Source organism: Dermacentor albipictus, chromosome 10 (assembly GCF_038994185.2).
Source record: "Dermacentor albipictus isolate Rhodes 1998 colony chromosome 10, USDA_Dalb.pri_finalv2, whole genome shotgun sequence".
In the NCBI taxonomy this organism is placed as follows: Eukaryota; Metazoa; Arthropoda; class Arachnida; order Ixodida; family Ixodidae; genus Dermacentor; species Dermacentor albipictus.
In genome coordinates, this window is record NC_091830.1 from 36,064,455 (window position 1) to 36,083,166 (window position 18,712).

Genomic DNA, 18,712 nt, shown 5'->3' on the forward strand with positions numbered 1-18,712 from the left:
TCATATCACCTTTGGCTGCACCAGTGTATGCTTAGAAAGCCAGCAAGCGCTCGAGCACTGGAGAAGAGCACAGTAGATTAGATATATAATGCATTCTTTACAGTGAAATGTCATGGAAGGAACTGGACCTTCAAACCCCTAAGTGATTCAACGAACTTGAGATAGGGAGCAAAAATGCCTAGCCCACACTGCAGCTAATGCATAAATATTTGCATTGGACAGTCATAACCATCCTGTGAATATTTTTTAAACGAGTTTGATGCAAATGGAGAGTGCTCCTCAGCAGCATGCATCAACAGAGAGTGGGGACAAGACCAATGATTTCTCAACAGAAAAACAATACTGTAGTTGAAGGTTTCCTTTGTATTTGTACAATTGAGCCGAGTTCTTTTTTCAAGTACTTGAAGGAACACAGCTGTTTTGAGAACACATCTTTCAGGCAAAGATCATTTTTGCTCACTTCACTTGCCCTGTATCATGGGTTAGCAATTATAAACACAAAAATGTGATGCTTAGTGGACGCATACATGCATTTCTTTAAGGGGCCTTTGGCCAATGACATGTGAATAAATGTGGTGCGGGTTGAAGCTCAACATTCATGTTCGTGGCACCTTTTTCTTTGTCTAGCGCCGGTGTCGGTCGTTCTGGCACATTTATTGCGCTGGACCGAATCCTACAAGGCCTACGCAAGTATGACACGGTGGACATCTTTGGGATTGTCTACGAGATGCGTCGCGAGCGGGTCTGGATGGTCCAGAATGAGGTAAGGAGCCTTTATTACTGTTTGTTATCTCAGGATAGTGATGGCAGACAGACAGAAGTAATGGCAGAAATTTTGAATGGAAAGAATTTCAATGTTTCTATCAAAACAGGTTGTGCTCAAAGAGCACAGCAATAATTAACGTGTTCACTACGGCGGCCCTTGTTGATGTGCTGATTCTTGTGCACCATGATCCACTGGTGGGTCACACGTCATACCCTTGAGGAGCGTTGTGACCTGTTGTGATACTCCTTTGAAGCTTTCTGAAGCTTTAGGGGAAAGATGTTGCTTGAGCGCTACAGGGAAGCCCTGCATAGCCACAGAGAGAAATACCAGCATAACCCATGTGACCACCCACATTGCAGTGAATGTATTAATTCATAACTGTAGCGATGAACGTAGCCAAATTCCGTCGAATGAAGTCGCACTTCTTGAGCCCATGCAATATTTCGTACATGAGTAGTCATAATTATGGAACACTTGCTGATGCCTGCATAGATTCCAGATTGTATGTGCGTAGCACGTGCTATCTCAATAAGTACAGAGGCCTGTGTCACTATCGAATTGGTGACAATGCTATCAAAGTTTCCAATATAGCAAGTATGTCCATTGCAAGTGTGATAACATAGTGACAGTGATAATTCAGTGAGAGTGATCACCAGAACACATGCGCTACAGTATGACATGGCACAGCATATCACGATTTTCATTCATGTCACACTCATTGCATAGGTCCCTTGCACATAATAATTCCCAAGTTAGTATTCTGCTACCCGCCTTTTTCTTTTTAATGAAAGTGCAGTTTAATGAAACCTGCCACTATCAAAATGGTACTGTGTGTGAAAAAAACTGCCCATAGTTAAGGAAAGCTAGAACTTCGATTGTTAGGAACTGCTTCAGATGAAGTGCTTCAGATAGAAATCCGTGTTTTGTTTTACTGCTCTACCTTTTTACATGCTGGAGTCTTGTCCTGTTGAAAGTAAACATTGTTTCTCCTTGAAATTATTTCATGTAATCTCTAATCCTAGCATGTGCCTTCTCAGACCAATTATTAGCAAAATTATTTACTTGTTTTCACATAAGGGCTCAGCTGAAAATAAAAATTTCGATTTTTTGCTTTGTCACTTTGCAGCAACAGTACATCTGCATCCATCAGTGCCTGATGTGCGTTCTTGAAGGAAAAGAAGACGTTTTAGACTCTCCAAGACCTGAAGCGCATGACAACCAAGGTTTTGAGGGTGAGTAATTTGTGGTCCATACAAGCATGCCATTTATAATGCCATGGGCTATTATAGAGGGCCAAGTGCAGTATCTCTGTGCATAAAGTTAGTTGTACAAAAAAAACAATATACTTTTTTCTGCTTATAAGCCACACATAACAAAAAAAAGAAGTGTTGTAGTTTTATTCTTCTGAAATCTTGCGGTGCCACAGATAATTGCTCTCACCGCGGAATGACATCCAGAGCAACATCGCAATTCAAATTTGATAAAGTGTAAAATTGCGATAGTGAAAACTAATTGACAAAAAATGAATGATTCAGATATTGCCTATACCGGAACAACACTTCGGCTTGTCTTCCTTTCGAACGAAGAAGAAAACCTGCGCAATGTTGTCCTTCACTTGTGCGTGGACTCCACAAAACATATACTATAATGCATGTTATGTTTGATAGCATTGTTGATGCATACTTCTCCTAGCTTCTCAGTAGAACACTCAATCCCAGATATGTCGAACTAAAAAGTAATCGCAAAATAGTTTGATATCGGAATAATTCGAAATGTAGTATGGACCTATTTGAAGCTTATCTGAGATCTCTGCGCGTCTCGGACACTTTCCCGAGACCGTCAACGGGAATTTATAGATTTTCTTCTCCAAGGCCGCATCGAACACACAGAAGTTGACTTACTTTTTTTTTCTCGGGAAGTTTGGAAGTCGATTGCACTGCGGAAAGGTTTTCGGAATGGTAACCCTGAACGCCCACGTCACCCGGACGCGAGACCGCGGTTCACTGCGTGCGCGTCTCGCGTCTTGTGGAATGCGTGTCTGACCGGGAGGCCTTTAGCGGTTTTGAATCGGAGTGGAGATCTGCTCCGGCCGATAATGAACGGCTGTAGTTAGCACTAGCCATATCTATATGGGCAGCGGGCAAAACTGCTGCACCTTGCATATTTTTCCTTCATGGCATGTACTGCCCGTCGGATGCAATCTCTTGTTCGACAGCACCTGCGAAAACAGTGCTGTCTCAAATTAAATATTTCTGACGATGCGGTAAGTGATCACATGGCCACTAAGATAAGCGCATTTGCAGGGGCGCGGTGCAACGTTTGATATACCGAATGTGGCGGTGAACGGGAGTTCGATGTTAGGGTAGTGCATCATTATGCTCTTGCATGAGATTTTCAAGGGGGATATTACGACTGTTCAGTATAGACAACAGCTTGATATATCTATAGTTAGATATATCTGGAATCGAATGACAAATTTCATTAAAGGGGAAAGCAATTGGAGGTAAACGTTGTGCGTTGTGCTATACTATCCAATTTCACAACAAAAATTTGAGCAAAACTCGGCACTGGCTGTTCTTTTCACTTGCAGGTAGCACATAGTCTCTGTTGCACTGGGAATTTGTACGGCACCACAAATTGTACTATCAGGCTGTCTTGCCGTGCGTAAAAAAGCATTAAGTAGCCCGCCTGTAATTCAGCTCTTAAGGTTGATGCTGTTTTAATATATGTGCCATGCAGTATGGAAGGTTTTATATGGTGGTTAGAACGAGAAGCTCTTAATTATAAAAATAATTTGCTTCAAGCATCAAGCAGTTGTCCTCCGGGTATAAGCCTGCTGCATATGAGTTTACAAAATGTTATACGCCTACAGTCATAGTTGTTTTTTATTGAGCTATGAAATTCCTTGTGTGAAAAGGTGGTATATTGATGTCAATGTGGCTTTTAATTGATTTTGGTAACTTTATGACGTGAGAAGCAGTCTTACTTTCCTAACACTTGTGTGGTATTATTTATTACGTCCCTGTCTGCAGCCTTATGCACTACTTAGTGATAAAACATGCTACTTATACTCCATCCGCTAAATTAATTGTGCAATGACTTGTTTCAACTGTAGGTCACCTAATTATCTTATCAGAAATAGTATAAAACAGGCTTTTATTGGCTACAAAATTAAATGAAAATACCATGCCTGGTGTGTGGTCACTTAACAGATGCATGAGCCAAACTACCCGCCATCACTGATCTCCAAAGGAAACCACCGAACTGTTGTGGACGAAGTCTATTGTATTTCAGAAAGAACTGGTGACTTTTAGAAGCTAAACAAGGGCTTTTTACAAAAAACTGTTGAAGATCTGTCCATTTCTGGAAGGTTGTATCCTCAAGTTTACAGATGGGCAACATTGCTTCTAGAACGACTACCACAAATCTGAAGTGTCTGAAATGCAGAAGTATGATGCTTTAACTTCAGGGCTTATGTGAAATTGTTACATTGTTTCCGTCGGTTTCAAACAAGTCGTTTTGCACAGGATTGCCTATATAACCAAATGAAGCACAGAATTATGTATGCTTTAATTTTATGGATAGATGTAACAGTCTTTTGCAGATAGCTGTAGTACCAGCTATGCTTAAAATAAAGGTTAAATTGAGTGGAATAATTTGTACAGCTGTAAAGCCATGGAAAGCACAAGTGCTGGAAGAGAAGGTATGTGGCTAAAGAAATGAATGCGGCAATTGCTGACTACCAACTGACGCTTGTGTCTGAAATAATTTCATTTAACCACTTACCTCCTCTTCTCAAATATTCCAAACAACTTTGGCAAGTTGGTCGAGATGGATGATTGAAAGCTATGCAAAGTACAGTGTGGGAAGAGAAGTTATTTGGCTAAATGATTTGCAGATACAAGTTCTGACTACCAATTAGTTGGTAGTAAGAACTAGTATGCACTTGTCCCGAAAATTATTGAGTTGGTAATCAGCACTAGTTTGTACTTGTGTCCGTTTTTTTTTGCTGAACCAAATGCCTTCTGTTCCCAAGAATTATAGACACATAAGCTGACTAGCACTGATTACAAAATACAGCAATTACAGACATAAGTGCTTGCTTGTGCTGACTACCAACTATAACAGCTCATAGTAAGTTCACTAGTCTGCACTGTGATATATAATAGCTGTGAATCCTCTGCAGCTTGATGAGCAGGATGTATACGAGGGGATTGTTGTGACAAAAGCCGTTGCCTCCCCTCACTTATTTTCTTCATGCTGTCGTGGCATGGCCTTATGATCAAAACTAGGAGCCCCAAAATACGGAGCTGTTCAGATAAATGTGAAGCATCAATTCAGATTTTTCTGAATTTGAATAAATCCCAATCATATCCAGATTTGAACAAGCTCTGACAAACACATGCACTGACTATACAACCAACTACCAATATTAGCTAACAGGTTGTCAGTACCAGCTAGTCAGCACTTACGTCTGTAATTCTTTGAGTTAATAACCACATACCTTTGCTTTTCTGCATTTCGTGCGGCTTTTCAATAATGAATCTCACCCAACTCACCCATATTAGTACCCTGATAACCATTGACTTTCCAAAAACCTTTCTAGATTTAACCTAAGAATTAGCACGTGGATGATAGCCTCTAAAGCTGCACCTTATTTTTTTTAACTGCATGCTTAATGATGCTATAGGTAATTCATTGGCTCTAAAGCAGCAGGACAGTGGGCGTCAAACATGTAGCTATTTTCCAATGGTACAAAAAGTGTTGTGCATATATGGAAAAATGCTGGCAGACAACAGCTTTACACATTCTTCATCAGCTTTACTTACACTTAGGTGCTTTAGCGTTATTGCTGTCTTTTTCTCTCTCCCTCTCTATTTTCAGCCCGAAGCTATTAGCCCGCCGCTCTGTAACTCTGCAAAACACGGTACCTATTCTGGCGATCCTTCTGGACTGTGATTTCCCAAACACCTGCGAGCTTAGTTTCCCGTACCTGCATCCCACAAATGCTCGAATCTGGGCGCCGTATTCTCAACCAATCACTCTGGCGATGCTTATTCTTTTTCACGCTTGCATGTTGTAACATAGAGAGCAATTCCTCGTTGTGGCAACGGATATTTCTCAACGTCACTGTGTTCCTGGTGCGCACTTTACTGAAGCGTTCATTCAGCTGGTTAGAAATGCAAGTGTACCTGTTTTCAAGCTTGTTTTCTCATATCTGTGTCTGATAGTTTAGCTAATCGGTTCGTGCATTGAAGAGCAAGATATGCCCGAAAATTGTCAGGTGTATGGTCCTTAGGGTGGCATTTTGGGTCAACTTCCGGGGATACAGTTATCAGCAAACATCGATTGGCTAGACCAGCGGAGGCGTATATGTGATGGAAGAAACTTGTAGGAAGGTGGACCTTTATCGGCATTTGCTCATATCACTGTCGAGTGCACTGACAGCATATGCTGCAGGAATGTAGCGATGTTGATTAATGCCTGTAGGTCTGAGACAGTGTGCTGTATGGGTGCGTCACACTCAAATATCGCCATAAGTGACTGTGTTACAATACGGGCCCAGATTGTCTCCTTTACGTTCCTATGACCTGAAACGTATCAAGTGAAGCATGATGCAAGATGCATGCTTGATCTGCATTGCAATAGCTGGCTGGAGTTATGTTTGGGTAAAATATTTTTATCGGAGCTATGTGCGCTATAACCTCAGCATCGTGCAATGTGATGACCAATGTGGGTAGGAGATGCACATAGTTAATGACATTATGGTTGACTTGCAGCTGACATTTCTTTTCATAAGTCATCATTCAAGTATAGCAGCTATGTTTTATGTTCTTTGTATATTTATGGCACATCTGAATGCCTTGATAACCTAGTCTTGATAATTCACCATGGGACCAGTACTGATGTTATTTATGCATATTTGGATAATTCTGAATGTAGGTTTAACAAACTCCTTATGTAATTGAAAATGAGACTGCAATTACTGAGCAGAGCAGCATCGATGCCTTGTAACAATGCCATAAACCTCTAAGAGGAAAGAAATATAGGCCACGCATTCTCAACAGGGCGATGTTAATGCCTCGCAGTAATATCACATAACCTTTTAGGGCACATTATATGCAGACATTACATGCAGAGCATTAAGAAAGAGCAGCATTAATGTATTACAAAAGTACCGTAAACAGCTTAGTTAACTGAAATATAGACCACACATTCTGAACAATGTGATGTTAATGTCTCACAGCAATCAATATGTAAACAATTTAAGTAATGAATATGCAGACCACTTATTGGGACAAAGCAGTGTTAAGAGGAAGCTTTAGCTAGGGCCCAACTCCGACGCGGTCTATTCAAATACATGTAAAACGCAAAACCCTTTTTCTGAGATAACTCCTGCACCGATTTTAATGAAATTTGTTGCATATGAGAGAGAAAGTTAAATTCTAGTGACTGTTGGAAGCGGAATTTTGATTTAGGGCCTGAATTTTCCGAAAAAGATTTTCAAAAATATGAAAGATTGGAAAAAAAATACGAGCACGAAGTTTACAGATTCATAGCTCTGCATAAAAAACAGATATTACGGTTCCGTAAATGGAAACTATTCGATCATTGAAAGCGGACAAATTCGATATGTCATTTTATATCTTACGTGAATTTGTAACGTTGTTTACAAGGGTTCTGCAAGAGCTGTATTTCCATATTATTAAATTTTTTTATACATGTGTAAGACATCAATTTTGTCTGCTCTAGATGTACTATTATATACAATTCACGACATTGTATTGCCTATTTTCGTTGCTTAGCTGTAGTTGTAAACTTGATAGTTTTTTTATTTTCGGTTTTTGCCAATTTTTACTAAAAAATTGACGACCTAAATCAAGAATCCGAACCCAACAGCCACTTATTTTAGGTTTTCTTTCAAATGCAACAAACCTTGTCAAATCTGGTGCAGTGGTTGTCGAGAAAAACGAATTCTCTTTGACAAGTATTTAGATAGGGGCACCCGAGCTAAAGCTTCCCTTAATGTGTCCCAACGGTGTCGTACACCGCTAACAGCTGAAATGTAGACCACACGTTTAGAACAAAGCGGTATTAATAAGAGGCGATTAGTGTACGAGACACGTTATGGACGTTGGTATTTCATTTGCTTCATCGCGAAAACCACTGCTAAGAAAACACAGCCGAAGAAAAGGGAGAACACAAAGCACCATTGCCTTTGCTGCTCTTACGCAGCGTTTTCCTTACACTGTTGCCATGGTGAAATTTACCGACTCCCCGCTTACAATTTTTGCGAAATTTCATCAGCTTAATAAATTTTACTAAAATAAGGAGCTCTCGGAGAAATATTATAGGATACTTTACTCACGTAGCTGCAACTTCTGTTTACAGCATGGTAAACATGCGTAACCCTATCTGTGTGCTCTTGGTTGCATGCGTCCTTGGATATTGCTGTTGGGCTTTGTACCCTTGCACGGTTTTCTATTGAAACACTGCAGCACGAGCCAGTTCTGCTGTTTCTTGCTTCATTGTTTGTCTGTGTTGCAATACCGTGCAGTCCAATTGTAGCAATGCAAACTATAATGATCACCAGTTAATCATAGAGAAGGGCACTGTCTGCTACAGACAATTACTAATGCTCTATTGCTCTACAGCTCAACTTCATTATGAGGAAGTAGAGTCCAACGTGAAAATACCTTAACTATATCTGAAATTCATATTAGCACTTGTATGCTACGCACTGCTATCGGTGAGAAATGTATACTTATTTCGCTATATCCGATAATTTGTCATATCCACATTTAATATATATTTAGGTTTAACCGCACTCATAATGGGAAAGCAAATTTGGTCGAGTATCACTCTTTTCTTAACTTTAATGATATTGTTATGGGTGAATGGTGTTTATATAAAGGTGAGGTAATGATAGCATTGAGATGCCACAGCTAGCAATCGTATTTCTTTTCTGCTTGCTCGGACCTTATCGTAGCAGTCTGATTTTTCATATAGTTTTCGTCGTCAGTTTACATGGACCACACGGTATTTTTTCGTACTGCCGAAAACCTATTGTTGCCTGTTTTGTTTTCCCCATTCCCGCAATGTCTGCAAGTTTCTGTTTGTGATACATGTCGGAGTATTTTGGCCAATGTTTTAGTGTGCAAACATTGTCTAGCGAAAAATTTTGCTCAAGAACAAAAAAATATGCTGTTTTAATTATGACCAGTTTAGGCCACTACAGCATAAATGAGCATAAATTTTCTCAACTGTAAAGATTTCTTTGCGACAACCTTTTCGTACTTGTACTGTTAGGTAAGTGAAATTTAATGCAAATATTGTAATTGCCAAATAGCTGTAATTTTGCAAAAAGAAAGAAAGCCTTGACAGTGCCAAACTGCATTGTTTGTCAATGCAAATATATCGCAGATAGCAACACTCAAAATAACAATAAAAAAGAAATTTGGCTTCGACACTTGGTTTCACATTACGTGACTCGGGAACCTTTGTATAAATAGGTTATCATCAATTTTCAGTTATAGGTCCTATATCGCTTGTCTACACTGTAACTTCACCTGCATGCTTACGACTGACAACATTTCTGATTTAGAATCTGTTTGGCCCAAGTAAAAGCAAAAGAAAATTCATTTTGCCGTGATTCTTTTCTTTCTGCAGATGACGAAGGGATAGCCGAATCTGGAATATGACCTTAAAGAGCCCCCTAGGATGCCCGCAAAGCGACTTGTTCGTGCGATCTACGCAAGCCAAGACGTCGTCTCCTCATAGACTTCACTCACATCCTGGCCTATAGACCCTTGGCTGCCACGTTGCAGTTTTACTCGGGAGCAATAACGACCACTCCCTCATCTTCCCCTTTTTATTCCTTAAGACGTGTTCATTAGTATCCAAGCCAAGGAAAAAGCCAAACAGTGCTGTGCGTGGTACAGACAACAAAGAAACCCATGGTTTCTACAGTGCTGTGGTGCGGAAGTGATGTGGAAGAAGAAAGAAAAAAACGAACCCTTCGCAACCTTCAAGGCAGACGTTTTGTGCGTGTGTTCAAGTGTGTGCGTGTAAATACAACGAGTAATTTATCGCTGAACTTTATCTCGGACGTGCCAGAACTTTGCGTGCGTAACAGTATTGTGACTGGGACCCTGCATGAAGCTTGAAGGCTACTGGAAAGTCGGAAGATTGTGTGGACATATAATGTCGAGATACTTAGTGCTTTTAACAATGTTTCTTCTAAAAACATTCACAGTTTTCAAAGTGCTGTTCAGTGCAGCATTAAATATTGTAACGAGGGAATAGTACAATGATGACAGGTGAAAAATGTTATCCTCATTAGCATATTATACCAACTGCATTTGCAAAAATCCTTCTTGCTTCATTAAGACAATTACATGTGCACATGTGTGTAACCCAGTGCCGTTCTGGCACAATGAACTAAGCTGAATGCTGGAGAATTGTGTTCATTATAAGTATTATAACTTATGAATCTCTCTGGGGAGTGGTACTACATTTTAAGGTGCCGTGTGTTCAGGCATAGCTTTTCAGTAGCTAATTGGAGCCATCATTTCTAGAGCAGCATTAACTCTTTGCATAATTATAGATTAAGTTTGGAGCTTCACTGAGGCTGCTTGAAATACAGGATATATGACTGCAGCTACTAATCATAATCTTCGTGTGGCTTTGTAAATCTAAAGTGGCCTGAAGTTTCCGACAAGCACTTAACTTTACTATAGGTTGTTATCCCGTAACATTTTTCAGGCATTAATAGGTACGATGTTACAATGCACAATGTATTTTAACTGATTTATTGCACAGCTTAAAGAATTGAACTGAGCATGACAATGACATAACTTAATGGAAAATTAAAAAGAAAGGACGGCAGCATATCTATTCATATTAATCAATATGAGTTGATCAGATTGTTTAACATCTGCTTGACAACCAGGCAATCCCTGCTCTTTCTTGGCACTTATTGCATGCAGTACCTCTTTACTGAAGACCATTTTATCTTGATTTAAAATCATGCTCTGATAAGCGTCTCTTTTCATAAGGTGCGATGATGAACTAGCAACAATGACAAACAGACAATGATATCAATAATGTTGCAACATTCTCTTGCAGTGAAGATATGTTCTCGGCCTTACAGGATATTTGGGTTAATTCTCAGTACACGGTGTTCTAGCCATGGTATACCAGCTCATTGGCTGTTATATTATTTGGCATCTTGTACAGACTTGGTCTTTGCCTATCACACTATTTCAGGCTTGTCTTGTAGTGTGATAAGTAGGCAACATGTTGGTAGTTGATGATACACTGTGCAACCTCAAGTAAACTCCTGTTTTACTGTACAGTGCTCTTCATGCTGCCACCTTCACAAATCATGTACATTGACATATCAAGAATACATAATGAGCTTATCTAACTTCCATGGTAGCCATGCATGAATCTGATAGGCAAGCTGTTGGAAATGCCATATTTCCATGTGCATAACCCGGCCTTGTATATAGTCCTTCACTCTTATGACAACTACCAAAAAAAAAACCTCTTTTAAACCCACACAAGTTCGATTTCAGCAACAATAATTTAAATTCAGCAACATTCAAATTAAAAAAAAGAGCAACACAGCATAACAGTAAGCTAGAAAAACAGCTCCAGAAAAAAAGGAACGCGTTTTATGGCCTGCACTACATCACTGCACTTTCACTGTGCCTCTCTGATAAATCACTTTGCAGCTTCATGAAATTTCCGGTAACCTTTACACGCAAACTTTTGCTTCATTTGCAACTTCATGACAAAACAATTATTTTCAAGTGCAGTTTCACTGCAAAACGCAATGCTTAAAGCTTTGCAGGTACACCTAAAGGCGAATTTTTTCATGAACTCGCACTCCACTTCATTCTCGAATTTTTTAGTCTTTTAGTCAGGGTTACTAGCGGAAAACTGCAAATTGAATAATCGCACTTATTTTAATGTTCTTTAATAAAATGCACTGATGGTAGCAACAAAGGGTAGACTAAACTACATATGCCAGTAACTGCGTCGCTGGGTAACATCCCATTATCAAAAAACAGCCTTAGAGTAAGCGCACAGTAGTAACGACCCAATGAAGTGAAAGATGCCTAGGGTCTCGTTTCTTGTGCGTTAGAGTGCTTGAATATGTAAACCACGTATATGATACGTCTGCATTCAGTTATGGTAGCTAATAAAAAAGCCTACGCTAGAAAAATGCCTGTCAACTTTTATTGATTGCTGTACGTATTTTAGTGATAGCAAAGCAAGTAGTAGCAAAGCAAGAAGCAAAGCAATGCCTTGAGCAAGGCAGTGCTGGTCATGGTATGGTTATTAATGCAGTGTGTAATGAAGTTTCTGCCCCTTCACTGCATTTGGATTTAAACAGTAAAACTCGGTACACTTAAATTTAATAAAAACAGGTAAATACTACTAGCTTTGGCAAAGTAGGAGGTATTGTCACATTGTAGTGATGGCGAACAAGAGAACGACCAAAAGTGCTAGTTACAACTTCAACTCTTCATTGAGCAAAAGGCTGTTCACTGGCTAACCACTGGTATAACACAGTATCGTTATAGTTGAAAAGTTACTGCTATTGTGTAACACCTGCTGACATACCTGAGCTGCTGTGCCAAACATACAGCTGGCCTAAATTTTGAGCATTGACAAATGCAGCAGCAATCAGGTTTATTTCTGTGTCTGACATTAATGCCTGCCTTGTAACTGTTGCTGATACCACTATGATTTATCTGTACCCTTTTTCTGGTTGCAGCGTGCATTTTAATTACGTCTAATAATTGCATCTATATACTAAGCTTTTTCTTGAGCAACTTGTCATCATTGTGCCTATTCTAAGGATTATGCTCTCAGCACAGGCTCAAAACCACCAATGTAGATTAAACATGCTTTTTTTCTCATTGAGCATCCCAAGTAGCATGGTATGTGGGCCCATCTAAGTGCCGACATCAGGCCATCACTGGCCCAGCATTGCTGTCGTGCCAACGATGGGTATATAGAGTGTATGATGGCGTTGTTGGAACAACACTGACCCAGCATGGGGCTAACATTTGCCTAGGTATGAGTACTACTTGGGTTATTTTCCTTCATTGATAAGGAATATTGAACTTTATCTGCTCATATGTAAAAGCCACAACCTTTGTCAAGGAAGGAAAGCAGTGAGGGAGCAAGAGAATGGCTTGTAGACCATTATGGCACACTCATGTATATAATGTTACATAGTCCAGCTGCTATCAATTATCTATCTACTGACGGGCCTGTGGCACAGTTGTTCCCTAGGTATGTGCCTTTTCTGTACGGCCTTCAAGAATCGCAGCATTCCTTTCTGAAATGTACAAAAAATACTGCGTTCCACTGGTATTTCGTGCTTGCAAGCCAAGCTTTCTCAATTTTTATTTAAATTTCAACTCTTGCTTTATCTCAGTTTTGCTCTTCGTTTTGTTCTTCGTTCGCCTGGCACTTTCGGCTAGCATTTGCCGAGTAATTTACGGCATGTTTTCACATTGGTTCTCATTTAGATTAGGTCAGATGTGGTACATTGTATATAGAGAACTGGCCAGTGGAAAGTTTCTGAGAGGTCTAAGTGATTGTTAAAGCAGATTCATAGGTGATAGCCTGTTTCTTTAAGTTTTAGTAATGTTGTACGTACCTAGTGTCAGCCTATCCTAAGAAAAAAAGTAACAGATGTCATGCAGAACGCTCGTTTAATGGATGGGACTGACTATGCACTATAGCATCGGTGCAGCATATCGAGTCAGCCTGAAGGTGTTAAGATTCTATTGCACATACACTTGCACTTGTTGCCGGAAGATATTGTGGTGATACAAGGAAGCAATAGCAACCACAGTCTACTTTCGATAGTTCCAACTCGTATGCATTACAATTTCAGCTAATTCGTACTGATTGCTAGTTTCTGGTTGGCTGTCTACATCTTAATTTTGAAAATTTGCATGACTCGAATAAAGCTAATGTAAAGTGAAACTCCTCACTTCCCAGGGTCAAGTAGTGTGGCCAAAGACCACTAATGAAGGGCCATCCGTAAGGCATGAATAGTGAGAGCATGGACATATTTTATGTCAGTCTATGCCTAAATTGACAGGCACCACTGCAGGTAGACTCCAACTGAAGTCTACATTGCAGCTGATAGGGCTCTATTGGCTTAGTTCAGTGAGTCGGTCACTGGAGCCTACCGCGGGGGAAACCTCAGTGATCCAATGGAACCCTGAAATGGCCTGTCGCTTATATTTGTACAGTAAGGCCTCGCTCTTAGGAAAAGCACATAATTTGTAAAGAAGCGAATATAGTCTAAATACTTCTACTTTAATGACAAAAATTATAAGATTGAATGCATTAATGAATAGTTTATATGCTGTCATGCCAAGATTCAGCTGTAGTTGGTATTCAAATATGAATTGGATGTTCCCTTTAACAATAGATTACACTGTACATTGTTTTTGGGCATATCTGTTCATATGAGGACACATAATTCAGTATATTACCGCTTTCTATTCAAGTTCATTTATTTCCAACTAAAATCTGGTTTCTAGGAAATCCAATTAATGTGTCAGTCAACAGCGTGTGTATTTATATATATAATGAGTGGCACTATTCTACTGAAGTTGGCTTACTGTCTTCCAAGTGAAAACTGAACACCACTGTTTATTCTAGACATGTTGTAAGCTAATTTTCAATGTTGCCAAGCGGCCATAGTATAGCTAAACTTAGAGTAGGAGTAGGTCTTAAAAGGTTCACAATTTATGAAATATGCACATTTTCCTTCGATCAGTTCACATCTCCGTGCTGAGGCTGCGTATAATTTATAGCTGTAGTGTCTAAAATAATGTAACAATGTAAGTGCTTAGAGAGGTGATAAGTACGTATCTACACAAAATGGTTGCTTTAAGATGCTCATGCTCAGAGCACCCAGTTCGAATCTCACAGGCGCCAAATTCTGCGAGAACACTTTCAACACATCTGAGAGCTTCGACGGAATCTTTTTATTGTAACTTCTAAGAGTGATTATAAGCATGTGCAAGTTGTTGCATCAAGAGCTTATTTAAAAAATTGCGACATGTTTATTGAAACTGCTGAAAATCTTATTGCAAGCCTTATTACACCGTTTTTTTCGAAAATAATGATATGCGAAATTTTTATAGTTGTATTTGAGGTGTTCATTCAAAACTGTCGTTATCATTGTTCTTTAGTGCTGAATGTGCATTGGTGGTATTTTGTTGAATTTTCATTGCATGTTCCTGATAGTTATATTTATTGTTGTCCATAATATTCAGGAATTGAGTGTATTGTCACTGCTGTCTAATATATTCTGAAAATTGATTGGTGTTATGAATGCAGGAAATAATGAAAAAGCTTTATAAGGTATTCTTGGTTGCTTCAAGTGATCACGCATAGACCGCACCTATCTGCAGAGGATGTATTTTGCATTAGTGGCTGATCATTACGAAAAGTGTTTTCAATGAATGACAAAGCCTCGTGAGATTGACCTTAAGCAGGTTTTCCGATGATGTCACAGAGCATTTAACTGAGTCAATGTCACGTGCCAACAGCAACTGTTGCTATAACTGCCGAGAGCTCAGAATTTTGTTCTTTTGTAAGCTGGAAACTAGACAGTTAAGAGGCAGTTTAGAAGGCTCATCACAAAGTAGTGCAGCGTCTGCTACTGGATGAGTTTTGTAACAAATCACCATGATGTAACTATAATACTACTTACAGTCTTCACTTCTGTTTGCAATTATATCTGAAGGACTATCAACTAGAAAACTATTCTAATTGCATTCAGGAGTTCACCTATATCTCAAAGATGTGCTTTGTTGTCCTTCGCGTTTCAAGTGTAGTACTAACAGATGTTGACTATTTTTGTTAAGTTTTAAGCCTTGTTCATATTCAGTGCACTTTTGCAGTCTTTGTGCATGCTGGCTTCTTCATTTCTTCTGTAAATTTCACACTGTTGACCTCTGTGAGCATGAAGATCTGGACACTGCCTGTTACTCGTTCAATGCTTTGACTAGCGAATGCAATCAGAAGTGATGGGAGTGAATGAACAATAAAAGTGAAACACTGAATTAGCCTGCGGTGTCGTTTGCTTCTCAAGGATCAGCAGAAAGCAAGCCTGTCACACGCAAGATTGTCATGCGTCCCAATAAACATCCCCTATTGGTCCTGTTGACCAATGTGAGCAGCAAAGTAAGTGCGATAGCAAAAGGTAAGTATGTCATTAAAGATAAAGGGCTTTCACCCACCAGTGCAATAGGCTATACATACTGGCTTATAGTGAAGAGTACATACATATTGTCACAGGCGAAACGACAGAGACAGCCAGCAGTCCATGTATTTAACAGAAAATTGACAACGAAGGCGTTCTCCTCTTCTTCCAGCCCCTCAAGCGTGTATGTGCCACAGTGGATGGCTCTTATGCAAAGGCATGTGTCATGACCCCCCCGCATCTAAAGAAGCATTGTCTCAATGCTGTATATGAAGCTAAAAGAAAAAAAAGAAATGTGTCGTCACGCGAAATTACAATTTGTAGCTGTAAAGAAGGAATATAAGAAAAAAACACGACAGAACAAAAGCGAACAAAAAACAACAACAAAGAGAACGATATTTTTTCATCAATGTAGTAAAGTCACTCGACAATCGAGTAATGGCGTCAAAAATGTGGCTCAAGTCTTGAAGCATGAACAAAATTAGTTTGAAGAAACCGCAGGAGTTTCTTAAGATGCCTTCTGGGAGAACCTCATAGGTAACGTCGCTCAGTCGCCGTACAACCTTGTAAGGACCGAAGTGGTGACGCAGCAACTTTTTGAACCTGCCACGCTGTTGGATGCGGGTCGACACCAACACTTCATCGTAAGGATTGCAGGTAAATTAGTGCTGAAAAACGTTGTAGCGGCATGCATGTCCGATTTCGCAATACTGAATACGGCACGGCTCGAGTTGACAGCCTCCTCGCCGCGATGAGCGCACATAGCAGCATCCGCGTGAAACATTCCCAAGTTGTCGGGAAGGAGCAGGGCTTCGAGCATTGTGGTGATCCCTCAACCCTGGATTAAGTGAAATGGGGTGAATTCTGTACTTTCTAACATTCTGGTATTGTACGCAAAAGCAATGTAAGGAAGGAAATCATTCCAGTTCTTGTGGTCAATGGCTATATACATTGACAGCATATCCGCGATCGTTTTGTTCAGGCATTAGATAAATTCATTTGTTTGGGGGTGTTTGGGATTTATCGCGAAAATACCCATCGGCGCATGCGTGGGTGGTGATATAGGCAAACAACGAGATCTTTCGAGGGATCTCACTTGTCCAAATTTTATGGGCTTATCCTTGGCGTTTTTTTTTTCATTTTTCTCGAGGAAATTATTCTGTCCCCATTCGTTTATTTATCGCATAAATACGCAAGCGCCCATGTGGGGGGAGGGATACATGCGATGAATGACGCCTTTAGAGGGATCTCATTTTTCCGGTCGAAAATGACTAATTTCATGGGCTATAGCCTTGGCGTTTTTTCATTTTTCTCGAGGAAATTATTCTGTCCCCATTCGTTTACTTATCGCGTAAATACGCATCGGCGCATGCTTGGAGAGGGATATATGTGAAGAACGAGGGTTTTAGAGGGATCCGATTTTTCCTGTCGAAAATGACTAATTTCATGGGCTATAGCCTTGACGTTTTTTTCATTTTTCTCGAGAGAATTATTCTGTCCCCATTCGTTTATTTATCACGTAAATACGCATGCTCGCATGCGTGTGGAGGGATATATGCGAAGAACGAAGGCTTTAGAGGGATGCCATTTTTTCTGTCGAAAATGACTAATTTCATGGGCTATAGCCTTGACGTTTTTCATTTTTCTCGAGAAAATTATTCTGTCCCCATTCGTTTATTAATCACGTAAATACGCATGCTCGCATGCGTGTGGAGGGATATATGTGAAGAACGACGGCTTTAGAGGGATCTCATTTTTCCTGTCGAAAATGACTAATTTCATGGGCTATAGCCTTGACGTTTTTTCATTTTTCTCGAGAAAATTATTCTGTCCCCATTCGTTTATTTATCGCGTAAATACGCATCGGCGCATGCTTGGAGAGGGATATATGCGAAGAACGAAGGCTTTAGAGGGATCCCATTTTTCCTGTCGAAATTGACTAATTTCATGGGCTATAGCCTTGACGTTTTTTCATTTTTCTCGAGGAAATTATTCTGTCCCCATTCGTTAATTTATCACGAAAATACGCATGCTCGCATGCGTGTGGAGGGATATATGTGAAGAACGAGGGCTTTAGAGGGATCCCATTTTTCCTGTCGAAAATGACTAATTTCATGGGCTATAGCCTTGACGTTTTTTCATTTTTCTCGAGAAAATTATTCTGTCCCCATTCGTTTATATACCGCGTAAATACGCATGCGCGCATGTGTGGGGAGGGATATATGCGAAGAACGAAGGATTTAGAGGGATCTCATTTTTCCTGTCGAAAATGACTAATTTCATGGGCTATAGCCTTGAGGTTTTTTCATTTTTCTCGAGAAAATTATTCTGTCCCCATTCGTTTATTTATCACGTAAATACGCATGCTCGCATGCGTGTGGAGGGATATATGTGAAGAACGAGGGCTTTAGAGGGATCCCATTTTTCCTGTCGAAAATGACTAATTTCATGGGCTATAGCCTTGACGTTTTTTCATTTTTCTCGAGAAAATTATTCTGTCCCCATTCGTTTATATACCGCGTAAATACGCATGCGCGCATGCGGGGGGCGGGATATATGCGAAGAACGAAGGCTTTAGAGGGATCCCATTTTTCCTGTCGAAAATGACTAATTTCATGGGCTATAGCCTTGACGTTTTTTCATTTTTCTCGAGAAAATTATTCTGTCCCCATTCGTTTATATACCGCGTAAAT

The 18,712-nt window shown here is 39.9% G+C and overlaps 1 protein-coding gene across 3 annotated transcripts in view; it reads left to right on the forward strand.

The window, feature by feature from the left end:
* The window catches only part of Ptp10D (Protein tyrosine phosphatase 10D), a 181,810-nt gene extending 165,931 nt beyond the window's left edge, over positions 1-15,879 (forward strand). For 2 of the 3 annotated variants that reach the window (XM_070527183.1, XM_070527185.1), the window contains 3 exons: positions 628-763; positions 1,893-1,998; positions 9,437-15,879. In XM_070527183.1, the coding sequence (XP_070383284.1) occupies positions 628-763; positions 1,893-1,998; positions 9,437-9,468 (274 nt within the window). In that variant the 3' untranslated portion in view covers positions 9,469-15,879. Of the gene's footprint in view, positions 1-627; positions 764-1,892; positions 1,999-5,650; positions 5,694-9,436 lie in introns of all 3 variants that reach the window. The other variant, XM_070527184.1, reaches the window with a different exon arrangement.
* The last annotated feature ends 2,833 nt before the right edge of the window (positions 15,880-18,712 follow it).